Raw genomic sequence first — 27,747 nt, 5'->3', positions numbered from 1 at the left:
TTCAACAAAAAAAATGAAAGTCCTACCATATGTTCCTCTTCATATGTTGCTGTGTTTGTTTTCCAGGCACAGGTGCAGATCGCTCGTGACAATGCCGTGACATCACAACAGCGGTCAGCGAGTGGACGGAGGATACGGAAGGAAGCACGCTCAGGCACAGAGGTGGACAGAACTGAAAGCAACCCCTTCACAGAACAGGATTCTGGGATATTGGATGTGGAGTATGAAGAGGAGGGTGAGGTGAGAGAGGAAAGATTCACCTCAGCAGTTAAGCAGGCTCCTTTTGTGCACAGGCACTCTATGAAACCAGAAAAAAAAGAGAATTCTTCATTCAAATGTGACTTTGGGTATTATTCTCTGTTCTTGCTCTTTTTCCTTCTGTGTCAGTCCTTCATTTGGGTGGGAATCATAATGTAATGATTCTGATTCTTATTAGTGATTCCGCGAACAATTCTTTTAATATGTTTGAGATGGATTTAAATTATTTATTTATTTTTAAATCAAAAATGTTTCTACACTCATTCAAATAAACAACCAGCCACAAAACACAGTAATGGCTCTTGGTTCATTCAATTAAACAAGTCGAAATCACTCAGTAAGTGAGTCAGGTTAATTCAGTAACCACTCCAACTGATTCAACCTTTGTATGAATAACTTAGATCTGGAAAACAGTCACAGTTTTTTAGTACAGTGTTCTATCTACATTAGCCAAAAATCTAAAGTCAGCATTTAGTTAAAAAAAAATATTTTAATGGAATCTCTGAATATTGACTCTAAATCCTAGTTTCTCTGTCTCTGTTTTCATCCCTCTCCATCAGTCCCTTTCTCCTGCTTTACTTTAATATCCCTATGGACTTGCTGTTGGGCTGCCTGCCCAGTCCAGGATCCCCTCCCTTTCTTAATGGAGCGTCTCAGCTCTGCAGTCGTTTAGTGTCATTAGGCCTGCCCTGCTCCTCTGAGGCAGCAATGTGAGACGTGTGGAGCATGCAAGACGTGCTCCCCAGCTGTTGCTACCACCGGCACGGAGCGAAAGGATGATCCTCGCTTATGTCCTTAGAGACAAATTAAAATGACACAATCAAGACAGTCAGTGTTCGTTGTGTAGTTCACGTTGATTTTATTTTGTGCTCAGATAAGCGTGTGTGACTTCTTGTTTTGGTGTTTTCACTTGCTCAAACTGAAGCAACACAAGATTGACACTTTGACACAAGATTGATGGACTTTTGTTTTCCGTTTGCGTTATGCTAAGCAGACACTTTCATATCAAAGCAACTAACAAAAAGTTACTTGCTAAATGAACGTTAATGTAATTGTTGACTAAAGTTATCATCTTTACCTAATGTCTTACCCAATTCCATGATGGTGCAACATTGTTAACTATACTATTTTGATATCAGTTTGATCAACATAAACATTTCCACAATAGTTCCATAAGTGAATGTTTTACCTTCAACTGACCCTGGTAAGGTTAATGCTTTTTGCCCTCTTGTTTGACCTTTCCCCCTTCCCTTCCATCCAAGCTTCAATCAGCCTGTGCGTCATCATGTTTTCCTCTTCTGGCTCCTGTTTGAGAAGCACTGCTTGTGCCAGGCTTTAATCTGCTTGAATCTCTGTGCTCAGGGGCTTCCTGAGAAACGGTTGTATCCAAAGATGCAGATCAGTGCCCGTTTAATGACCCCATGCCACCTGAGCGATGTCCCCTTGCGCCCCTTCGTCCTGTCTGTAAACTGTTTGTAGGGGAGTATGTTGGTGTGAACACGCCATCCTTGAACCGGGCAGACATTTCCAGCACTGTCCCAGTGGGTGCATCAAGACTGAATTGTTTTTTCCACATTCTCTGGTTTAATTGTTGGTGGTGCCATGAAGTAGTCGCGTTTGAGTGTCCCTGGTTGCTATTTTGCGGGCACCAGATCAAAGCTGGTATTGTTCAGTTGGCCATTTGTTTGGGTTACTTTTGGAAAAAGAGTCTTTCCTATACTGGTAAGGTCAAGGGTGGCTCAAGTCAAAGGGAAATAAAGAGAATGTGATAAGTTAAAAGTGGTAAAACTACATTCATTTTACACTACATTCTACACTACATGACCTTTGAAAATCTAAATAAATTCTAGTTGAAAAATACCTTTTAATGTTGTTTTCCCTTATTGACTTCCAGCTTTAGTGCTGGTTATTTGTATAGGATACTATGTGTCTCTCACTGACTCACTGACTGTATTTTTTGCAGATTCCTGGTGCGCAGGACTTGGTGGACTTCTCTCCTGTGTATCGCTGTTTACACATCTACACTGTATTGGTAAGTATTTCTAATTTGAATTCTGTTTTATTTCAGGTTTGACTGAAAACAATCTCTATGCTGGCCCTCACGCTTACATATAACCCTCACTTTGTTCCCCAAGGCCTTTTGTTGCAGTGTTATTCTCAGGTAGAGAATGTCTTGTGTGTTTTCAGCATATGTTCCTGAAAATGTGGATGTGTATTTTAGTGTGTGTATGAGAGGTTGGTCATTTAAAATTTCATGTGTTATGTTACCGTTTTATGAGTGAGCGTTCTACACTACCGTTCAAAAGTTTGGGGTCAGTATGAATTTATTTGGAAAGAAATTATTACTTTTATTCAGCGAGGATGCATTAATTTCATCAAAAGTGACAGTAAATACTTCTATATTGTTACAAAAAAATCTTTGAACTTTCTGTTCATCTAATAACCCTTAAAACCATGTATCACGTTTTCCATGTTAACTGTTTTCAATGTTGTTGATTATAATAAGAAATGTTTCTTGAGCACAAAGTCAGCATATTAGACTGACATTTTAAACTATATTACAATAGAAAACAGTAATTTTAAATTGTAGCACTAGTAATATTTTACAATATATTACAGTTTTACTGTATTTTTGTTCAAATCAGTGCAGCCTTAGTAGGCATAAGAGGCTTCCTTTTAAAAGCATTAAAAAATATTACTGACCCCAAACTTTTGAATGATAGTAAATGTATAAATATTTTTTATTTGATGTATAGCTGCATGATTAAGTGAAATAAAGTTGAAATCCCAATGGGGAATATCTTCATATTAGATGTTTATAATATCACAAAATCGCAGTATTTGACAAAATAATCACAATAAGATTTTTCTGTTAATCCGTGCTGGCTGGTCATTTTAAATCTAAGCGGCTAGCACCAGTTGTTTGTCAATGACTTTGCTGAAATTTGCCAGTGGAAACTGCTCCATAGTTTACCAGCAAGTTCTCCACCCAAAAGTACCCTGGAATGTTCCCTGCACAAACAAATGTTTCATTTGACGCAGTCACAAGTAATGAAAAATGCATCAGTGTTAATTTATTAACTATTAACTTGCTAGACACACACATTTGTGGAGTCAAGAGTCTTTAAACTATTTTCTTGTGGTATGCTTCAAAATGCGACCAAGAATTTGGTGTAGGTCTATATGATTGGGTGGGTACGTCTGGTTTTTTTTACACAAGGGCGCACGTGTTTGTTTTCGGAGTGTACGTGCTGACAGCTCCTCATGAAGACTCTTGAATTGTTTGAGTTGGAATGTCACTTTTATGACCCTTCGGCCTGTAAATTTCATGTGCGAGCAGATGGACTGTCATTACTACAATAGTCTTTGTAATGGAAGCTGGTGAGAATGGCATGTGGGGGATCGGGGTAGAGAGGAAGCCTTTAGAGTTCATGTCTTGCCCTTTTTTTGACCAGTCCAAAGCTGCTCTGGAAACCCGGTCTAGGAGCCGTCTGAGGACGCAGAGGAAAGGGAGGAAAAGTAAAGGACCAGAGTTGTTTGAAAGTGACCAGGGAGTCATAGAAGGGAGACACACACACACTGTTTTGAGGTTATAGGAAAAAAGCAAACAAATGAGAAAAGAGCCCCGATAAGTGAGTCGATGTGTTTCTTTTTAAGAAGGAATGTTCGAGTTTTTCCTTTCCCTGGTGACCCTTGAGTCACCTCAGACCCTGGGAAATCACAATGCTTATTTATACAAAAACAATCAGAATTGCACTTTATATGTCCCTGAAGAACTTTTTTGTTCAAACGGTGAGCACAAACTCATGAACGCCTGTTTCAGTGCGCCTATGGCAGATACTTCCCATTCACTGTATATTCAGTGGCCTGAACGCCCCCATAGGAAGGAAGTTGTTGAGACTGTTGTATGTTTATATGGCGATTGGCCTTAGTGTGACATCACTCCAGATAATCTAAACAAACATCATGTAAACACCGCTACACGCTACTGTAAAGAGTGAGAGGCACAGAGAGACACTTGTGGAAGGGAGGGAAACAAGTAAAATATAGAATTTGTTCATGACCGTGGTCCTGTAGATGTACAATGGCGCTTTTTTGGTCTTTCTCTGACTCCTGAGCTGGCTGCACTCCAGATGGCAGGAGGCGCTGAGGGGGTTCACCTGGGTTTCTTTCATACCAAGGGGTCGTGACCCGGCCACGGTGTCCCTTGGCTTTTTATTTTTTGCATGTGTGTGTGACAGTATGACTGTGAGGCCTGGAACTATAAGTGTGGAGCTGCTGCGGAGGAACAGGAAGTTGAACTCTGGTTGGAAATTCAAGCCGAGGGATGGAAAGAATAAGGATGGCGAAAGAGAACAGGACAAGAGAGAGGTCAAAGTGCCCATTGGAGGGTACAGCCTGTTCTTTTGTCAAGTTTGGCTGAAAAACTTAAATAGAAGACAATGTGTTTTAAGTTTTTCTTCACACTGCAATCAAACAATTGACATTTTTATGAATCTGAAGATAATACAGTTCAAATGGACAGAGGAAAAAGATTATCCCTCTGGAGTGGTGGAATTAAAAGAACAGTGGACTGCAATAGAATAGAAGGCAGAGAAAAGAGGAAGTGTGATATTTATGTTTAGTTGTTGAAAGTGTGACCTCTCTGCCTCAAGGTCTTACACTTACCATAACCTCTTATTGTTTTTACATTGCCAAGAACACAGCCAAAATGAAATGGCATTTTTCTTTTCAACTCGTATGACCTCAAGTGCAGACATTTAATGATGTCAGAAATCCGAGGCTGGTGGGGATTTCCTGGGGTCACTTTGTACTCTTACCTCTGTTTGCTCCTGTAGAACTGTAGTGTAAAACGGTCATAGATCTATTCTATTCTATTCTATTCTATTCTATTCTATTCTATTCTATTCTATTCTATTCTATTCTATTCTATTCTATTCTATTCCAGCTCAAACTCCTCCTCTTTGCTCCTGATGGAACTCTGAACAGTCATAGATCTATTCTATTCTATTCTATTCTATTCTATTCTATTCTATTCTATTCTATTCTATTCTATTCTATTCCAGCTCAAACTCCTCCTCTTTGCTCCTGATGGAACTCTGAACAGTCATAGATCTATTCTATTCTATTCTATTCTATTCTATTCTATTCTATTCTATTCTATTCTATTCTATTCCAGCTCAAACTCCTCCTCTTTGCTCCTGGTGGAACTCTGAACAGTGTCTCAATTCTCTGACAGTTCTGGTCTGTGTTCAGATCAGTAAAAACAGAGACTGGTTGTGATGGGCCAACTGCAGCAGGAAACCCTTGAGAAGGAGATGTTGGCACTGTTCTCCTTTGATTTTGACTGTTTAGGTTAAGGAACACCTATATGAGATGGAGCATTTGGACTTGATTAACTGAGTTTAGACTGTAGTTGGTAGACCTGCTCTTCTCAGTCTAGTAACCGCACAAAAGTTTGTATAGCCAACAGGATGGACACACTCAGTTAAATTCCTTTCACACAGAACACAGCATCCTTCTCTTACATCCCTTTTGCTCTTTCTCCAAAATTTATTTTTAAGTATTCTGAGGTAATATACACCCTGCTCCAAAGAGTCTGTGTCATCAATGACCGTATATTGTGCAGGAGTCATTTTGCAATACTTCGGACTGTTCAGTTTTGGGGAAGCTACTTTGAAGCTGCAGCTGCTCATAATTTAAAGCGAGTGGCTATGAATCATTGAATCCATTTTTTTTTTTTTTATAAGTTGATGAATGAACCATCTTGAATCAGAAATGAATCAGACTTCCCAACACTTTTTGTGAGAGAGAAGGTTTGTATGCGTGTGTGTGTGTGTTGTTGCACTCAGTGTTGAACAAGTTACTTTCTTATACTTTCTTTTTGTGTTTCTCACTGAATTGTTCAAACTTCTGTCTTTCATTGCACTCTGAAGGCCTTTGTGGTCAAAGCAAAGTATCTGTTTGATCCCTGTTGTTATTAAAGGTTTCAGGTTGTTCTGAAGTAATTAGAAATTTGTATAATGCTTTTTCCATTTCTGTGCCCACTGTTTTCTCTTCCAATTCTTATTTCTCAAACCTTATTCTTCCTCTCACATCATTACATCTGGGTGGTCTTGGTGGCGTAGCCTAGTTGTAAACTATTTGGGCTTGGTAACCGAATGATTGCAAGTTCAAACCCTCAAGGGTCTCAGTATCACTAGTGTGCCCTTAGTCAAGACTCTGGCATAATAAGTATGCTGTAAATCGCTGTAGAGTAAATAAGTAAAAATATCCAGTTAAATCAGAAATTCACTGTAAAAAGCACAGTGACAATGTTTCCATTATTACCGCATATTTTGTAACTATATATTTCATTAAGTGACATAATATACCAATCTACTTGAAGTACCAAATTCTGCGTTGTACTTTAAAATGTACTAATAACCACCATAATAATACAAGTGGTAAAATAGAACGCTGCATTATGAGTCAGTCTTCATCGTAAGTGATCTGTCTATAAAACATGCATAGACGGTGCACAGGATCATAGACACGAAGACAAAACACCATCAAGGTAACATGCATGACACTAAAAAAATGCATTAAACATGTACTAAATTACAGAAAAATATATCACAAAACACCCTAATGCACATTACTTATAAAAAAGAAGAAGAAACAAAATTATTCATATATAGTCATGTCATGTGTCACACAGGGACTTCTTGGAATTTACTTTGAATTTTTTTCACTGTATTAATGCGATTAATTAATGCGATAGTGCATAGTATGTATTTGCAAAAAACTAACTTGAGAGTATTTTACAGTACAATGACTTGCAGGGGGATGTTGAACCATTTATATGGTTAACTTGCGGTTAACCAATAAACAGGTTTTTACTGTAGCATTTTACTTTTTTCTTTTTTTTTTTTTTTTTTTTTACAGTGTATTCAATCAATCAATCAATCAATCAAAGCTTTAAGGACACACGTGGTCCAAAACACAAACAATAACAGACAAATACAAATAAAAAAATATCATGCGTTTACATGTAGGCTAAAACGCCAATGGTTCCACATACTGGAGAAGAACCTGACTGAACTTAGGGCTAGGTTTGTCAGAGTTGAAATGATACTGTTTGCAGAGTCTCACATCCTACACATACATCTGTACATGATATTGCGCAGAACACGTGGGCACGCCAACACTGACAAACATTTGGCTTGCACTGCTCCATCGTGGCACCTTAAGTAGCAGCCTCATTCCATCATTATATGCTACATTGAGTTTCTGCATGCTGCTCTTTCTGTAATGCCGCCACAAATGGGCAGTATACAGAGGTACAATATTCTCTAAAAAGTGCAGTCTTCACAGATCCTGAGCACATACCAAATTTGCAAATCAACGTATTAGCTTGTGCATAGATCATACAACACTGTCTATAAATGTCCTAATCATCAGACAGGTCATCAGTTATATAATCTCCGAAGTATTTAGCCTCATCACATACCTTAAGGACAATACCAGACAGAGAAAATTCAGGACATTATAGATTCCTGTCCTCCCTACTCCTAACAATCATAACATTACTCTTCTTTGCATTGTAGTTAATGTCAAAGTCTGAGCCATATTGAGAGGAAACCTTCAATAACTGTTGAAGGCCAGCACTATATGGACAGAAAATCACCAAATCGTCGGCGTACATCAAGTGGTTGATGATAGTGTTATCAACCATACAACCTGTTCCACAGCCGTTTAGCAGCTTCGATAAATCGTCCATATAAACATTAAAGAGAAAGTTGCAAATTGCAAAAAATTGCATACATTGAATGGAGCAGACACCGAGACCCCATTTTACATGCATTGACTGATGAGCATACCAAAAGCCAGAATTCTTTTTTTTATGATTTACCGGTACACGATCAAATGCTTTAGAGGCATCAATAAAACACATAATAATTGTGCAATTATGCCTGTTATACAATTCTAAAATCTCCTTTAAAGCAAAAATACACATACTATCTGTGCCATGTTTAGGTTTAAAACCAAACTGGTTGTCAATGGTCAGGACAAACTGTTCCAACTTATTCAGTAAAGTCCTCACCAGGACCTTGGATAGAATACTGTCCAGAGCTATATGCCGGTAATTATCCATGCTATTTATTTTGCCAGCTTTGTCTTTATTAATAGGCACTAACATCACAGATAAAATAGACTTAAATATTGACGCTTACACCATCAATATTCGTTGGCAAAGATGTTTTACAGTTATCCATTCTTTAGATTTCTTTCCAGAAATCATTTGGATTCTTTTTTTTTGCAGTTTCCTTGCAAGTGAGTCAGGCCTCATTGTGTTTTCATTCCTCTTTATGAAACGTAGGGCATATTTAAAACGTGCATTTGCCCGTTTCTTATATTCAAATAAGGAACCGTGTTTATGTCTGCCTTGACTTCATGTGTGGTATGTATTTGCTTAGTGTATCACATTATTAGCTTAGATTTGTCAAAATCTATTGGAATCAATTGACATTCAAGTCTGCCTGTGGACACATGAGAAGCTCTGTTAGTGTGCCGTGCAGTGTTATAGCTGGCCAAGTCTTGTCCTGTTGTATTATCCTTTTATAAGAGTTACAGTCACCCGCTCCGTCTAGATAAATTCAGAGACACTTGACCAGGTAGTGATAAGTCCTACCGTACTGACCCTGTTTTCTGTCTTTATCTCTGTCTCTCTGTGCGTGTCTGTGTTGTTTCTGCGCTCTTTTCTGACTGGGACGTGTGTGCATGTGTTTGGTGTCATGCCCTTATAGACTTTGATAGCAGTCTGTGTGAGGTGGACAGGAACTGCACTTTGGGACTCTGGGAAAAGGGTCAAGTCTTTAAGCGCTGAATGAGTGCCTTTGTTTTTAGACCACAAGCCTCTGCTGCACTGTATTCTGAGTCATACTATGAGATTAGAAGAGAGAGTACCCGATATGCTCTTTTTTTCAGTTTAGCTTGGTCTCTACAAGTAGGAATCTGTTTTCCTGTGTCAACTGCTTCTCTCCGTCGTTACCTTCCCTCTCTTGTTTCATCTTGAGCTTTTCTGGTGTAAACACAAGTCTTACATGACTGATGCTCATTGGTCACAGAGCTGTACACACAAATTGAGAGCCATATTCTCCCTCAGGTGCTTAGAATGTGTATCTGCCTTACACAGGGTGCCCGGGACACGTTTGAGAACTACTACAGGAAGCAGCGGCGGAAACAGGCCAGACTCGTGCTGCAGCCTCACTCTAACATGGTACGACCTTACACCGCCTGAGAACATGTCTGTCTGACACCCTCCTATAATATTCACTGCACCACCCTAATCACTAACATCACCTGACATAAACTCTCAGGAACTGTGAGGTGGTAAGTCATTAGCGCTTCATAACATAAAAATATATACTTGATTGACATAGATGCATACAATGAACTTGACACCAAGGTATAGTTAATTTAGGGCCTGAAAATTCAAATGGGGACCTCTAGTGTAGATGTGTTCATATAGAGTTTTCATTATCTTGCACAACGATTGGAAAATGATGTTGAACCATCGTTCCAGCTAAAATATAGCTCAGTTGCACTCAGTGTTGATGTCATTACAAAATACTTCAGGTATACACTACTGTTCGAAAGATTAGGGTTAGTAAGATTTCTTTTAAAGAAATTCATACTTTTATTCAGCAAGGAAAAATAATAATTGATCAAAAGTAAAATGTAAAATGAAAGTAAAGACGTGTTACAAATAAATGCTGTTCTTTTGAACTTTCTATTCAAAGAATCCCTCCAAAAAATATTGTAAATATTAAAGGTGAACTAAGTAACTTTTTTACCTTAACAGAACAGCTTCGGAGTCATTGAAATAGTTATATGACTTTTTTCGGGTTGAATGGTGGTCGTCTCTCACCCCCCAAGCGCCTGTGAGCCGAAAAACCACCCTTGCAACTTTAATCCGGCGGGCCGCCGGCTGCAGCGTCAGGAAGTATCGCGTGATATCAGGTCTCACGATGTAACGCTTTGCTTTACGGCAAAAAAATCTGCTAAAATTCTGTCATTATTGCGCTCCCTCACGCTGTTCGAACCCGAATGAAGAAGACGTTTTAAAGAATGTCCCATCTGCTTTGATGTCGTTAATCTACTAGCCTCTGGTATTTGAGAGTCGCCAACGAGTTTTTCGACAGTGTTGTCAAATATCTATTCCGAAGCTGTAGGGGGAGCTCTATAGAGAAACCTGCGAGCAAAAAGCGAGAATACAGCGAAGAAATTCCCGAAACTGCATAGCCCTGCTTTAAGCAACTGTTTTCAACATTGAGAATAAGAAAAATTGTTTTCAAGAAACATTGAAGAATTTGACTAACCCCTAATTTTTGACTGGTAGTGTATATTAAAGTCTTCAACACCTTTGCTGAATGTGATTGTACAGGTATGTTGTTATTTGATCAGAAATATGACTTATTAATGATGTAATAAAGGTAAAAAAAATTCAAAGAAATAATGAATTCTAAAGCATATGAAACAAAAATGTTTTAAGTCAATCTAGTTTATTTCAGCAATAAAAATAAAATAAAACAAAAAAAATTATTATAGTAGACTGCTCAATTGACTGATGTTCATAAACTCTCCTTCCTCTCTCCTGTGGTCTCCAGCATGAAACGTTAGAGGGATACAGGCGCTACTTCAATCAAATTGTTGGGTAAGTGCAGTGTACGTTTTATTTTGAATGGCCAAATTAACTGAAAATCAATTATAGATGCTTATAATGTTTTTAATACAGGATAGAATTAAAACTCCTGAATCCTTTTATTGGCTCAGTGTTCAGACCCTCCCATTTGCCAAACACTCCCCTTGCTCTGGCCCTTCCTGATTCTCCATCCCAGTGCTGCCGGAAAACTCTCTGAGCTTTAGAATTTATGGTTCTGGAGATTTGGACTGGCAGATTGGTGTTATTCCGAGTGTCTGGATGGGAATATTGGGAAGGCCGGTGTCTGGAATGGAGGCTTTTGCAAACATCCTAAATTACACAAAAAAGTCTCAGGGCACTCGCACAGTGAGATGTCTGGGATTTTTTTGGGAATGTTGCTGGCCTGTTTGATGACTCTGATTCCTTTGGGTGCTGGATAGCCTCAGTGTGACCATTTGGGATATTAGCGATGTAGTTTAATGAAATGTTTTCATACAGTATTATGTTGTAAAGTACTCACTGTTTCTCTTTCATACCCTTTCTTTGTATATGTCCTGTAGTTTTTTTGTAGTGGAGGACCACATCTTGCACACCACGCAGGGCCTGGTAAACAGGGCCTATGTGGAGGAATTGTGGGAGCTGGCTCTTTCCAAGACTATTGCAGCCTTGCGTACTCATTCAGTATGTCTGCACACTACACACTCAACACACACTGAGCAAGACAAGTCAAAAGACAAGCAGTAAATCTGTTTAGTCAAGGCATCAATTTGAAGGCCAACCTGGAAGGCTAATTCCCCATGACTTCCCTCTTTAGGATAGTGGTTTTCTAGTACAATAAGGTGGTGACTTACATTACTTGAAGACACTGTGCTTTCACATTTCGTTGTACAGCATATACTACCGTTCAAAGGTTTGCAGTCGGTAAGATTTTTTTGAAAGAAGTCTCTTATGTTCACCAAGTCAGTATTTATTTAATCAAAAATGCATTACAAACAGTAATATTGTGAAATATTGATGTTCACTCTAGCTAATATTTTATAGTAATAGTAATATTATATGGTAGTAGTTATAGTAATATTTTTTTATGAATAGAAACTTACAAATAATTTTTTGTGTGCTTAGTTAAAAAATAAAATAAAAATGTATTGTTTAATTTTATGCACCCTTGATGAATAGAAGAAATAATGTCTCCCCAGCCATAAGAATCCTACTGACTTACAAACTTGAACAGTTGTGTAAATTTACCTCAAATGTGAAGTCTGAAACAGTGGTTTTAAAAATGTAAAGAACTGCCACGGTTGTCCTCGTAAATTAACTCTCATCTGTGTGATGGTAGTTGTCCTTATTTTACTCATAAATTGAAAACACTTCTCTAAAACCTATTAAAATTCTGAGGGAACCTATGGCTCAAAAAGACCAACCCTCCTCTGGGTTTTAGGACTACAAACCAGACTGTTAAGTTCCCAGATTACAATTGTCATACAGTTGTCAGATACTTATTTGCTAAAATCAATGTTTCACATAAAAAAAAAAAAAAAAAAAAAAAAAAAAAATATATATATATATATATATATATATATATATATATATATAATATTATTATTATTATTATTATTATTATTATTATTTTTATTTTTTATTTTTTTAAACATTGATTTTAGCAAATAAGTATCTGACAACTGTATGACAATTGTAATTTTTTTTTTTACATTTATACCAAGTAATCTTAATCCCTGTGCTTTCCTTCCTCTGCTTCTGCTGTAATCCATCACTCTCTCTTGTGTCTTTGCAGTCTTATTGCACTGATCCAGACCTGATTTTAGATCTGAAGAATCTCATAGTGCTGTTTGCCGACACACTGCAGGTGAGATGGGGTAGTACCTGACCATCAAGACAGCTGTTGTGCTCTTGTTTATATGGATAACTTCTAAGAACAAGGGGTGTCAAATGATTAGATTTTTTTTTTAAATCAAGTAAATAATCACATATAACAATTTTTTTGTGAAAAGTATCATTTTATAGACAATATTGTGACAACAAATATTGTGATAAACAAATACAGCATTGAATAAACATTACAAAAAGGTTCAGTATATTGTTTGATATAATGTATCATATCTCTAGCCTTCAGTCAACTGCAATGCAGTGTCAAGGGCAATTCCACGCAAAACTGTCACATCCATAACGCCAACACAATGCCATGGTATTTAGTTGGAGTTATGGATGTGACAGTTTTGCGTGGAATTGCCCTCAAGTTAAAAGTGATGTGCCTTGAGATCCCTGCATTCTCATTGTCTTTGAATGCAAGTATGTGTTCTTTGTGAATGGCAAAAACACAAATACTCTTAGGTATGTTTTCAAGCTTGAATTATTTAGATGGAAGGAAAATATCTTATTTAATAATTTACATGCGTGTTTTATTTTTTATTAAGAAATACGTTGGACAAATGTAAATGTATAAACAATATTTCATTCTGATTTCTGCTGAGAGTTGCATGCATTGCTTCCTGTTTTCAACTGAGCTGGGTATTATCCACCCCTCTCTTCCCCTCTCTCTCTCTGCAGGGTTATGGTTTTCCAGTAAACCAGTTGTTTGACATGTTGCTGGAGATGAGGGATCAATATGGGGAGATACTGCTGAAAAAGTGGAACCAGTCCTTCAGGTGCTTTCTGCCTCTCCTTTTCTCTCTCCCTTTTCTCTGTTTTCTTCATCTCGATGCCTCGGTTTTTCATTTGAGTAAGGATAATGATGATTTGGTTATCACCTTATGACCCTTGAGAAATCCATACTGAAGGAATTATACTAATAGGGTTATGCCCAAATGTAAGGCACATTCAGTTTAAATCAGGTTATGTTTACTGTACATCATTTGTTCTGATCTGCAATTCAATACTTGGTAACCAAACATCCATTTTTTATGAAATATACATTTTTAATGCCCTCTATCAAAGTACCATTTAAAGAAATTGCCTGAATCTTATACCTGTAGTGCTCAGAGATTTATGTTTGCAGAGGCTGTGGATTACAGGACAGTTGAAGGACAGAGAATTTTTGTCAGGCCAAACTATTAAACTAAAATCACTGATCAAATTACACCCATATGACTAAATCATATTGCTTGAAGGACAAATATTTTCTATTTTTTTTTGTGCTGGGGATCCTTTAAAGAGCATTTAATCCAAAATATGTCAATTCGTTGAAAAAAAAAAATGTTAAAGCTCCTTGGAGCTCCTCGGCTGAATCTTAAGAGCAGATGACTTGGAAAGGTTGTCGTAACCTTGTTGGAGTCGTTTTTAGATCCCTGTTAGAGACACTTGACTCACTCCATAAAAGAATGATGCTCTGGAGTCTTTGAATGACTCAGAATATCATTACTGTGGGAACAGGCATTCAAGGAAGATCTGTTGTGTGTGTTAGCCTTGACTGAGTTACACAAATACACACACAGACAGACACACTTCTCATGAGTCCAGTAAATGGTTTTTAGATTATTTAGTCTTCTTAAATATCCTGCTGTTTTCCTCAGGTTTATGATCAGTTCATCTGTGAAGTCAGGTCTTTTCCCCTCACACTTATTCTGTTGGTTAGGCAAATCTTGGATCAGGACAACTACAGCCCCATTCCCGTGACGTCCCCTGAGGAGTACCAGCGGATCGCAGGCCAATTCCCCTTCCAGGATCCAGAGCTCGACAAGGTGAGCATTAGGCACATAAGAAAGCTTTTATCCTAGATATTTTTCTCACAGATTCCCTCAGTTACACACCCTCCAGTCTCCACAAAGACATAAATATCCTCCTGTTGTCCAAGAAGTTGATTGCTAACATGCGCATCCTCTGAAATACTTGAACAAAGCCATACATTTGAATTCTCCCATTGACGTCAAAAAGAACTACTGCCCAATACTGTTGTAGTAATCAAAGGATGCTACCATTCTTGGTGATACATGCACTTGCAGTTGTTATTTTTCATGCAATAAGGCTGCCTTTGTGTTTTCTTTTATAAAGGGAAATCCCTGGTGCGCTCTATTAGCAGCATTTGTTGCGAATTGTCAATATTTTTTATTTTGATTATTTAAAGCACTTACAATGGAAGTACACAGGGCAAGGCAGCTGTTAAAATACATCCCAGGGATTATATATTACAGCAATCTTAATTCTTGGCTAAAGATAACTTCTTAAGTGACATTTATCATGTTTTAAAGCTACACTGTGTGATATTTTCCCCCATCTAGCGGTGAAATTGTATATGACTACCCAGTGAATATTAGTATCTGTTCCTTTCAATTTTAACTCCTACGGTGGCCTTATTATTCCAAGATTAACATGGCTTCCAGTTCGACTTCGTCCAATTGCGCCTTTAAAACTATCACCTGTGATCCGTCGCAGCACAGATTTATGTTACAAGGTAAACAATACTTTTTCACCATTGACGTGAGGAAAAGTAACGCAAGTTATACTAGAGGTCGTTCTGGCGTTATGCACAACCATATTATGGTTAGACAAGCAACTATAAAACTTCGAATTTACACAAATAGGCTGGATTACCTGCCGAGAAGAAAGCAGGCAACTTCGGCGTCCGTTTTAAAATCTTTGCTCCTCATGAGCTCTGTCCATCTGGGAAAAGTTACTCCAGTATTGACTTTGGTCTTGCTGATTTGCCTGTCACGTTGACGTTTTAATTCTCTCTTTCGCTTCCTTGGCGACTCTGCTACATGTCCTCGTGAATAGGCGTGATCCTCCATCAGCAATCTTTCAAATCTGCCGGCAGTCGCAAGTAATCTCCCCCTCGCATTCGTCTCTGTGTCACTGAGTGTAAAGCGTGAAAGGCGAAGCTTGAATTTACAGGTATGTTTACTTTGGCTAATGTAGTTTCAAGATGGAGGGGCAACATGGCGACCGGCATTCGAACCCCTCACCCGTATGTACTTTCAATGGCAGATTATAAACTTACGAGAATACTTTATTACTTGAAAGAAGTAAATATACATTAATGAGCACATATATTTTTGAAAGAACTAAGTGTTTTTTGCTAAGAATCAACTAAACAAATTACACAGTGTAGCTTTAAAAAAAAAAAGTGTTTCTGTTATACAGCCCCAGAACCAGAAGTGTCTCCCTAGAAAAGTAGTCCCACGTCAAATGAACGATTTAGACAACTTTATAGCTCAAATAAATATTTAAAGAATAATTCACATACTTTAGTTTATATTTCTGATTTCATACACCCTCCAGAACACTTGCTTTATGTACTGTGATTTATTTATTTGTTTATTTTTTATTAATTTACTCATATATTTTTTCCAAACAGATGCCTTTTCCGAAGAAGCTGCCATTTTCTGAATTTGTGCCTAAAGTATACTCACAAATCAAAGAATTCATCTACGCCTGCCTGAAATACTCTGAGGACTTGCACCTTAGGTACGAGCGTTCAAACATACTTTAATCTGTTTCACACCTGCATATATAACCCTTTTGTCCAAATGTTCTCATTAGCAAATCATGCTGCTTGGATGCCAGTTTACGTACCTATTTTTGAACTGCCTTTTTTTAACCTTTCATTCTTCTTTTATGAAATCACTAAACCTGCCCCATTGTCTTTGCCTATCCCCTAGAGTAGCCGCTGAGCCTTAGAGAGGAAGTTCTGTCTGCACCAAACAGTTTCTGTGTGTTTTCCTAATTAATTGCGTGCTTGGTGCTAGTGGGTGTTATTTCAAGGAATTTCTCCTAGTGTTGACTGATCTCTGGTCAGTTTATGATTTCTTAGAATTACTGATGAGGTTGCCAGATGCGCCGAGCTGTTTAGTGTGGCCTACCCTGAATTCCCAGTCTGCAGGCTGTTGGACAGAATAAATGGCTCTGTGAAATGTTGCTTCGGTATGATCTCCCTTTATGATATTTCTCAGAAGAGAAGTCCATTTCACAAGTGTAGAAAACAAACAGTTGTGAAAACAGCACTTGTGGATTTCCCAATAAAAGACCTGCTTAGCAACCTGTTATATAATGTCAGAGAGTAAAATGAATTAAGGCAAAGTTATTGCTCATGATGCTTAGGATACCCTGTATATTAACCTTTAAGTGATTTGCTCATCCCAATCAATTTGTGCTATGGGGATGAATGATGCCACAAATAGTGGTAATGATTAGACTTACAATATTCATCTGGTGGGTGACAGAGGTGAAATTTTAATTTGAATGCAGGATTCAGTGATTCAGGAGTGTTTTTAGGGAGCAGACTTTGGGAATAGAATTGCACCAGTGTATTCTAGTTATTCAATTTATTATCAGTTAAGAACAAGAATAATACCTTCAACCATTACATTTTAAAAATACTCTTAAGAGGATTCTGGAGTCCACAATTGTAACGACCCAGCCAATCAAAATCCATCCAACTTTAAAGTATGCGCTGCAATCACATTACCTTTTATTCAGCAAGGACACATTCAATTGTTAAAATGTGACATTAAAGACAATTGTCACACATTTTTTTCATTTATTTCAAATAAATGCTGTTCTTTTGAACTTTCTATTAATCAAAGAAGTGATAATGTGACAATGAAGATTGGAGTAATGGCTGCTGAAAATTTTGCTGTTCTATCACAGGAATAAATTACACTTTAAAATGTATTCAAACAGAAAACAGTTATTTTAAACGAATAATATTTGACAATATTACAGTTTTTACTGTATTTTTGATTACATTTTTTTTTTAAATGCAGCCATGGACAGCATAAGAAACATAAGCATAAGAAAAACATTAAAAAAATTGTACCGACCCCAAACATTTAAACCATAGTGTTTAAACCATAGAGCACTTAGAATAAAAATAACATTTATCCTTTGGTGTGGACATGGCCATAACCAGTGTTTGGAAATAAGTGAGCTTTAGTGTGGGGTGTTAAGAATTGTGCTATAATAATAACGCCTACAATTGCACTAATGTATTTAGTCAGACCCTTTTTGCCATTCTACACTATACTCTCTCTGTTCTGTCTGTTTTTGGGGGATAGACATTGTTAAATTAGACCTTATTTACTGCATCACAATTTGCTAATACTTTACCATAGGCTAGGTAATCATTTTATTTTTTGTTGTTTAATTAATAAGCATTGCTGTATGGATGATAAGTAATACTAACATTGTATGTGCTCTTACAGTATGAATTGTTTTAGTATAACTTCGTGAAAGGTTAAATAGCATATTGTGAAATAGCATATAGTCTTCTTCATGGCCAGTGTTTGCATATTTGCCATATTTCATTCTTGTTCCACAGATCAGTATACTTGTGTTATTATGCTACTGTTTTTGATAGCGTTGATACAGTTTCTTACAGATAATACCATGATTATCATTGAATTTTTCTTACTGAATGTGGTATCCTGTCAATGACCTGCCCGCACTGTCTATGGGCCTTTTTTCGCTGCACCCGAGCCCTCACTCACAACTCTCTCTCAAGCCCCGTCATCATAATTTTCACACCACGGACACTCTAAGAAAACTATCTAGAAAACTGTCTAAACTAAATTATACATACATGCATGCATAGAAGGAGTTTTAAACTGCCAATTAGTCATTCAGAGAAATTCAAATGTTATTTTTAAATATGAAAAATGTACTGAAGTCTGGAATTCGGTGGCCTCATAGCTGGCTATGGCCATGGGTGTGGACACTAATATAGTTATCATTGTAGTTATCGTTATAGTATTTGTTCATGGACTTTCATCTCACTAATAATTTTAGACATGTCTTTAATTTGGACATATAGTGTACATCATCTTTGATGCTTTTATCCAATACATTTTTTCCATAGTGCACCGTAAAATACAAAAAAAGTGCCTTATCTTAATTAAGTGCCTTACTCAAGCAGGTTTCATTGCTGTGTCACCTCTGTTTAGGAATGAACCTTTGACCTTTTGTATTAAAATCTTTAAGCATTCATCTCCCAACCACCCCTTAACCTCAGTCACGTTGTGTTGTGATCTGATATCTCATCCCTTCTCCTAATACCCTGAATGGAACTGTAGGTCAAGGGGTCGAGGCTAAAGGTCACTGTCTGTAGAACTGTCGTTGGCATTTCCGTCTTCCTCCTTCTGATTGAGCTATGCACTAAGACGAGTCCTCTCAATTGTGATCGTTTGATGTTCCCTGTCTCTGGCTCTTTCTTTGAGTGCCTCGTCAGGTCTGGTTACTTTAGAAGCGGATGTCTCTGTTGGATATCCTAATTCTTGTGTGCATGTTTGTGTAGTTGTTGCAGTTTAAAGGTTTACTAAGGAAATGAGGGAACATGTTTCAGGACAGAGAACATGTAGAAACCGGCATCCTACCAAATTACTACTCCATTATCATCATCATTAGTGATTTGTGTCTGAGACATTGTCTAGCCAACCAGACACTCTTAACAGTGTCGCCTGTAGAGTGGTCCGATAGAAGATGCCTATTATAACAGTAGAAAAGATGAATGTATTTCCTGACTCTGGCTTAATTTCAAGCAATGATTGCCTGTCCAGGACTACCTGTGCTGTGAAAGTATTGTTTTTGGAGATATATTCTACAATCACTGCAAGAATGACTTTAAATGAGCAATAATACCTTTTTTTCCTGTCTGACGGAGTCTGTGCGTCCTAAATTCTCCTAGACTGTCCAAATCCTGGAGAGAGTGTATCTGCAATGGACGTTGAGGGTAACTACTTGGTTTTTTGTCAGAGGTGTCAAAGTATTTGGCTCAGTCCAATCCCGTCTGCAGGATGATTTCATGAAATTATTGAATCTACAGGTATTCATACTGGTGAATGAAATGAGTAAATCACTAAGTTCCATGTGCTTGCCTGCGCACAGTAAGATGGCATTTTGTCCAATCTGGTCTCCGATTATAAATGATACACCCTTGAATTAGATGGAAAAATATACAGAACATAATCAAAAATAATTTATTACACTGTGTTCTCTAGAATGCTTGATTTTGTCTGATCAGTTTTGGCATTCTGCAGTCAAATATTTTTGTATAATAATCACTAAACATTATCCTTTACTTAGTGGTAAAATCCAAACATTGGCTTTTAGACTCTATGGGAATAGTAATTAAAAAGGAGCCTTTTTGGATTTAGCATTTGTATTGTGTTTTAAAGGTGTCCGTGATATATAATTCTGTATGGATGTTGGCAGAGAAAGCTGGCTCAGTTTTATAGGGACCCCTACAAAGACTTTGGCTACTCTCTGCCTGCTCACTTCCACCAGTCATGTTCTATGTGGTTTTCAGAACGTGGCCGGTCCCCACGCTCAAATGTCAGTTAAAATTCAACAATAAACATTTGACCTCTTTTGGCTGCGCTCGCAGTAGTCCGTGCCTCGGCGTGTGGGGTCCAAGGGCTCCAGATCAAGCCAAAATCCCCCGTACACACAGCTAATTTAAGAATACTGTCAAATAATGGCTCGACTCGCTGGATTTTTTCGTATTTGACATATTTGTAAAAATGGATCCCTATTAGCACAAGTGCATGCGGCCAGATGGCGTTCAACCAGAGGTCTCAGATGGTGGGGTCAAAGGATGCTGGGTATGTGTGTAGTGTATGTATGGAAGGGTGTAGAGAAAAAAAAGCGTGTTGCTATTGGTAACGGAAACCTATGATTGACACACCAAAGGAGCAAAAGAACAGCTCTGCATACTACCCAGACTAGTCCACCGGAGGCAATTAGTCCTTGTGGTCTCCCTCTACTAATATTGAGATGAGATGTGGTCAGAGGGGGAGGTAAGGGGCTCAAGTCCATGTGCAGGTGCCTGGAGACCAGACGTCAGGAATGTATGTGACTCCCCCAATGCATGTCCAGCGAACTTTAGACCTCCCTCATGAGAGCCGCTTTACAAATGTGCATTTACCATATTAACCTGAAGTTACCCTTGAGTTAAAGCTTGCTGAAACGTTACTTTTTGTGATGGTTGAATAGCTAATAAACATACGTTCTAAACGTAGCTGTCTTGCGTTCTTCTTCGGTTTAGTTTCTCTTTTTCCAATGAAGTTAATTGGACATTTTCAGTCTCCGTTGGTTCCCTTCTCCTCTGTTTCTCTCAGATCATTGTTTATCAGACCAAACCCCCACCTTAATTTTCACTGAATAAGTGAGAGAGTAGAATGGATGAATAAATCAAACGTAAATGCCAGTAAAACGTCTGTGTTTAATCAGACTACAATTTCTCTTTCTGTATTGCAGCCCCCTCCCTCTTAAAATGAGGAATAGCCAGAGGCTTTTGGATTCATCCAGACACTGTCAGTTTCCAGATTGTCACAAAAGACCAATGCCTCGCTTTCAGTCCTCAATTTAAAGCCAGGCCTTTCCCTAGTTGAGGTTCAACGCTATACTAGGAACATTTCCATATTGTAATGTTCAAGATCAGAGCAGTGTTATGGTATTCAAAATCCATTAACTGATGACTGTAACCTAACATTCCTTTTGCTGAAATTTGAACAAAATTCACAAAACTAAAAATATCTCCGTCACCATGAATTTGCAACGTCACAGTTGATGCTAATATTATAATCTGTATGTAGGTCTGCAAGCAACTTCTCAGCATCTTGTGGTTGAATAGCACCTCCATTTCTCCCTTTTTTTGACCTCCAACTCTCTGCTCTGTTCTGCTCTCCTGTTTGCCAAGTCAGCGGAGAGAGCTCAGAGTTTTTTCCCCCGCTGAGGAGAGGAACGTTTTTCAAATTCCTCCTCTGCTTTTCTCAGCACAATGAGGGACGATTTAGTAATTTGCGAGGAATGCGTTTGTTGCCCAGATCGAGGGGGAAAACTATTGCACCCTGGGCCTTGGCTCATATTGATGGACACGTTTGAGACACATTGTCCCTTTCTTTCTTTTTACTCTTTTAAATAATTTTTGAACCAGTATGTGGGGTGGGGGGGATGTAGAAGAAGATGCAGCTGCAGCCGTACTAACAAGCACAGGACCGCTGGCTGACAAAATTAGCCCCTTTACTCCTCCCCACCCCCATCGTTGAAAAGAAGAATAAAGAAAAGTGATATCCCCCTTTTTCCCTCATGTTGATTTAAACCGTAATATCTGTGTGTGGTTGTTCTCTGGTTTTTGGAACATGCGTTTACTGAAACCCAGAGGGTGTTATTGGGCCCTGATGAGTGGTTTTAAATCCCGCCCATGTCTGTGAGTGTTCATGTGTACATCTTAGAATCTTGCATCTGTTTGGTTCCACTTTGTGCTTTTTTTCTCTCAGAGGAGGTGGAGTATCAAGGCTGAGATTAGAGCACATAGGACTCTCTGTGATTCAGAACGACTGCAAAAACATCTTGCTTGTGATTTTGCACTCCTTATGTTGGGTCTGAAAGAAAATCATTCACACTGCTACACCACTATAAGAGTTCAACGATACCAGTAGCACAAAATGCATATAGCAATTTCAGAATTTGTACAGTTCAAAAGTCTTTTTGTCGGGAAGATTTTTTTATGTTTTTGCTCACCAAGGCTTGATTTATTTGATAAAATAGACAAACAGCAATATACAAATTTTAAATAATTAAAATTCTATTTTAATGTACTTTTAAATGTAATTTACTGATTGCAAAGCTGAATTTTCAGCAGCCATTACATGATTTTTTAGAAATCATTCTAATTTGCTGATTTTGTGCATTTCTTATTATAATTTTGTGGAAAACGGGATATATTTTTTTAAAGAACAGCATTTATTTGAAATGGAAAACGTTTGTAACAGTATAAATGTCTTTATTGTGTTTTCTGATAAATTTGCATTATTGCTTAAAGTATTATTTCTTTAAAAAAAAAAAAACTACTGACCTACTGAAAACATGTGAGATATTTTATATAATCTAAAAAGGATATAAGGGATCTGGTGTTGGTGGGGCAAGACACAACCCCATACCGTTACACTTAGTCCACAATGTTCCTCCAATCCTGAATATGTGGTTATGGATTTGCATTATAGGCATAAATATGTGCATTTATAACTGTATTCCTAATTAGATGAATTTTCATGTTCAGCTCAACAGAAATTGATGACATGATCCGTAAATCTACAAATCTCCTGCTCACACGAACCCTTAGCCACTGCCTACAGTATGCCATAAAGAAGAAAAACGTAGGACTGGCAGAGGTGAGGTTCTTTCTCTCTCTTCCATTTGTGTCTGTGATTATTTGCACACATCTATGTTGTTCTTTATTGATGTCCTTTGCTGTCTCAGTTTCAATCCAACCTCAACAGAGAGTCTCTGTCTGGACTCTCAGTTTTCAAGATGCTAGACATCACTGGAAAACTGTTCTTGTGTCACATTATATCCACATCTTGTAGACAGACCCCTTTAGTACCATTTTTCTCTCACTCAAGATGGGAAACAACTGCAGTTTTGGTGAATACCAGTCACTCAGATTATTAATTACTATAGATGATCAATTACACGCCATTTTTATTTTTTCATTCAAATATATAAAACCACTGTCTATATATGTGAAATTGAAGAATACAATTTTGCAAGCTATAGCATGTTATTATCTTACCCAGTCTATTGTCTGCCTGCAAAGAAGCACTCACGAAAAAGACTAACTACATTGATGATCAGACTCAGCAGCTTTTCATTATTATTAATGAAACAACCCCTAAAAGTTGTTTTATATAAAAGTTGCTATATCTAAACAACATTTCAGGTCAAAGCCCAATCTGAGGCGGATTGTTCGCAACAGTGACGGACAGATAAAATGACCTGTCACTGGCTGGTAGCATGTGCCATTTCCCCCCCCCCCCGCTTTGCTCTCACTCCATCCCTGCTTTACTCTCCCCGTGTTTGTCGCTCAAATGTGGTTAGTTTCTTCTCCGATCTGCTGATTCTGCTTGCAGTCAGGTCTGTTTATAACCCCTCAAATCCAGATGTGTTCTGTTCAGATGGGTGCCACTGATGAGAAAATGATGAAAGAATAGCAGAGGAAGAAAGAAAGACATTCAGTGTTGTATTTTGAAAAAGCAAAGGCTTTATTATTGGTTTCAGGTAGTTTGCATAGCAAAGTCTAGTCTTACTACTACCATTACTTTATATACACACACACACACACACACACACACACACGATCAGATATCAAGCTCCTTCCTCCCCCTCTCCTGCCCCGGATCTGGTGGAGGTGCGGAAGTGTGACCCGGGCTCTGCATCAGGCTTCCCTCCCTGCGTGGTGTACCATGACTGGAGAGAGGGAGGGAAAAGCAGGTCCAAGCTAAAGGTCTGGGCTCAATTAGCACCAATGCGCATCAGCGCCTTGCTGCTGACAGCCCTGCCCTGCCTGTGGACCTCAAACTCTGCACCACAGACCATCTAACTAAACGTAGAGCTGCTCCAGGTCTCCGTCCCACAGACAAACCCTCTCTGTCCCTTTAACCATACCCTTGACTTCCTCTCCGTACCCTTTCCCCTTTAGAATTACTCCCACATAGAGCTTTTGCTAGTTATTACTCATACCGCTAGAATCTTTTCTCCAAACATTGATTTTCTCTTTGATGACCGTACTATGTGGTTTTACAAACAAAGTTCCGATAAAAAAAGCTGGATTATTACTAAAAGAAAAGCTCTGTTAGATGTAAAAATGTTAATCTATCAACATAACTGTTAAAATTGTTTACAAAGTGATAAACACTACCACTCAAAAGTTTGGAAGTTTTTGAAAGTCTCTTAAGCTCACCAAGACCAATTTATTTCAACAAAAATACAGTAAAAATAGGAATATTTTGAAATATTACTGTCATTTTAAAATAACAGTTTTCTTTTTTAATATATTAAAATAATTTATAAAATTAATTTAATGCTGTAATGGCAAAGCCTAATTTTCCGCAGCCATTACTCAAGTCTCAAGTGTCACATGATGCTTCAGAAATTAGTATATTACAGAAACTACTCATTAGAATTGTCTTAAAATGTCTGTACTGTTACTTATGACACATTTTATTGCATCTTTGCTGAATAAACATTTTCATTTCCTTCCAAAAGAAAAGTTACTTACGCAAACTTTTAAACGTTAATGTACAGAGTAAAAAAAATATTTTCAAAGCCTATTAATATTATAGTCAAAGCATTATTTGTAAATGGAGGATATGCACATGATGTCACTGCAGTTACACCTACTGAGTGGCAAAAAGACTAAGTGGCAGTGTTGCTGTTGAACTTGAATTTTGTATTTCATCAAATTTATTTGTATCGCGCTTCACAATACACAATGTTTTCAAGCACCTTTATAGACAGTGAGTCATAATGTTATGTCTATTATGCCAGGTTCACACTTACTCCGTTTGCAGTGCATATTTTTTTCGTGCCCATGTTAACAGGTAACATGCGTTCACACTGCGCACTGATGCGGTCCGGAAATGGGTTCCAGGAACAGCGTCTGCAGCAGTGCAGCGATCATTTACGCATCGAGATTTGCTGTGCTGAATTAAAGTGACAGCGCATTGTTCACATAAAAATAGACATGGATTGGCACGAAAATGTAGTAATTTCACCATAAATGCATATTATTAAACTCTACAGTTTCACAGTCAACATACTGTATGGCTTTTTGCCTAGGGTAAAGCAAGGAAAACTACACCTTACCTCAACCAGGCGACCTCTCTATGTGGAGGTGGAAAAACTAGTTCTTTATGACCCGCAGGATTTCTTGTATAAAGATTTAAATACAAAATAAAAGGTGCGAGAGTCGGCTCTTTTTTAAAGTTTTAATTTAAAATGTTTGTGATTTTAACTTAAATTTACTTTTCTTATATGTTTTGCTACTTGCTTGAGCAACCTAATATAGGCCTGTAAATCTATATAGAAGTAATGCATTGAATAATACATCATTTACATTTAGTGTGATTAAACCTGAATACTTCTATGAAAGATTGTATAACTGTACTGTGCACAATGAGAATCGCAATGCTGACAACATTTTCAGTAACAACTTTTGGATTTTAAATAATGAATAAATGTTGTGTTTGTGGTATACAGCCGCGGATCAGTGGCGCACTGCAAAAGCGGAATATGTGAAAGCACAATAAGCACGTGCTGCTCCTGCATCACATACGTACTGCAACGCACCGCAAACATACTGCAAACGGAGTATGTGTGAACCTGGTGTTTGTGCTTTTAACGAGTTTTAGGGCTGGGTGATATGACAATATATAACAATGATTTAAGTTGTATTTAAAGTGATACAGCAGATACAGCGTTTACATGCTTTGCTTCATGTATTTCCCTGGCACATAAAAATGTTAGGAAACTGATTCCTGGCCGACACGGACCACTGGTTCTTTGGTAAGTAGTAAGGATCACTGTCGAGTCCAACTGCTTTTATTTAAGCAGATAATCATTTGTTTGACTCCCGTTTTCGCAAATTCCCCTACTAAAGCTTGTCATGTTGCAGGATGTTTTGCCACTCAGTCCGGCTAAGGGGGCAAAGTGACGTCAATGCATACCCTTTTATAAAACAAAGATTATTGGAATAGGTTTACAAGAAAATTCTGTTTCCGTCTTTCTACTTCAAAATTTCACATTAAATGCATTGTGTTACCTGCCATTTCTTTGTCATTCTTTGTGAAATTTACTAGCAGTTTCTGAGTTAAAATTGTTCCTAAGTAAATCCTACACCATTTGTTTCAGCTCAGTCTGATAGTTAGAAAGCATACAAATCTTCACTTTTTTACGCAAGTAACTAATTGTGCTGTATCAGTCAAAAATTGTATTAGTCTTAATTTGAATCATTTGATTCCCAAAGTTGGTTCAGATCATCGTCAACACCACTCACCTGGAGCAGTCCTGTCACTACCTAGAAGGGTTCATCTCCAACATAACCAACGTGCCTCCTGACACCATTAATGCCACCAAACTCTATGGAACCTCAACCTTCAAGGTAGGAACCTGCAGCTTGTGGTTGAATGAATTATTATTTAGTATTTTTAACATGCATGTTGTGCCTGTTTAGTTCTTTCTTTCTTCATTCTTTGCTTCTCTTTGTATAGGATGCAAGGCATGCTGCTGAAGAGGAGATCTACACTAACCTGAATCAAAAGATTGACCAGTTTTTGCAGCTGGCTGATTATGATTGGACAGCAGTACAGGGAGGTGGACAGGCCAGTGACTATCTGAGTGACCTCATTGCTTTCCTCTGTAGCACCTTTGCAGTGTTCACTCACCTGCCCGTGAGTATTTCGTCCACATACACATTTGTTTGGACATAGATTACATGAATGCTTTTTATTTGCATATTATTTGTACCCAGCCAAGGAGAGATTATGGTTCTGTGAGGATCCTGGGCGCCATCTTAAACTCACCTTACATTGAAAAAGATGGGCATACAGCACAAGCTTTTTTTTAAACACTGTGCAATACAAGAACTTAAAGAAGTTTTCAGAGGGTTAAGATGTTATTGAATCTTTTAATAGTGGCTTTACATTCTGCAATTGCAACTTGGAATTTCACTTATTGCTGTGACAGAAAGGCAATTTCTTTTTTTGCAAACAGCTCTCAGACACGCACTGCGGTTCTCTGTTGCTTATTTACATCAGTTTTAGATACATAAATAAATTAATAATAATTTAAGGCTCTATTGGCCTGGGCCATAATCCATCCCTGTACCCAGCGTTTTCTGACTGAGCTTGTAGTTGTCTCCCCTATTTGACTCCATCACTTTTAAGAAGATTTTCCTCACAGTGCACTTGAACTTCAACAGAAAGCTAAGTAGGGTCATAGCAAGTAAGAGAATTGGAGTGTTCTGGGCTTGCATGCGTATGTGTGGCTCAGCTGACATGGAGTTAAAGAGATTGTGT

At 38.0% G+C, this 27,747-nt stretch overlaps 1 protein-coding gene across 1 annotated transcript; it reads left to right on the top strand.

Annotated features, from left to right (window-relative positions):
• Nucleotides 1–27,681, top strand: LOC309491870 (exocyst complex component 6B-like; the record flags this gene model as incomplete). Its single annotated transcript, XM_082190890.1, has 12 exons — nucleotides 1–240; nucleotides 2,222–2,290; nucleotides 9,437–9,520; nucleotides 10,911–10,957; nucleotides 11,506–11,626; nucleotides 12,738–12,809; nucleotides 13,511–13,608; nucleotides 14,535–14,640; nucleotides 16,254–16,363; nucleotides 22,953–23,064; nucleotides 26,697–26,831; nucleotides 26,941–27,681. Coding segments are annotated over 12 exons (1,413 nt in total), but the record flags the coding sequence as incomplete, so codon positions are not given.
• Nucleotides 27,682–27,747: the final 66 nt, after the last annotated feature.

Source organism: Leuciscus leuciscus (genome assembly GCF_965113295.1).
Source record: "Leuciscus leuciscus genome assembly, contig: HAP1_SCAFFOLD_651, whole genome shotgun sequence".
In the NCBI taxonomy this organism is placed as follows: Eukaryota; Metazoa; Chordata; class Actinopteri; order Cypriniformes; family Leuciscidae; genus Leuciscus; species Leuciscus leuciscus.
This window is presented reverse-complemented; position numbering and strand designations above follow the sequence as displayed.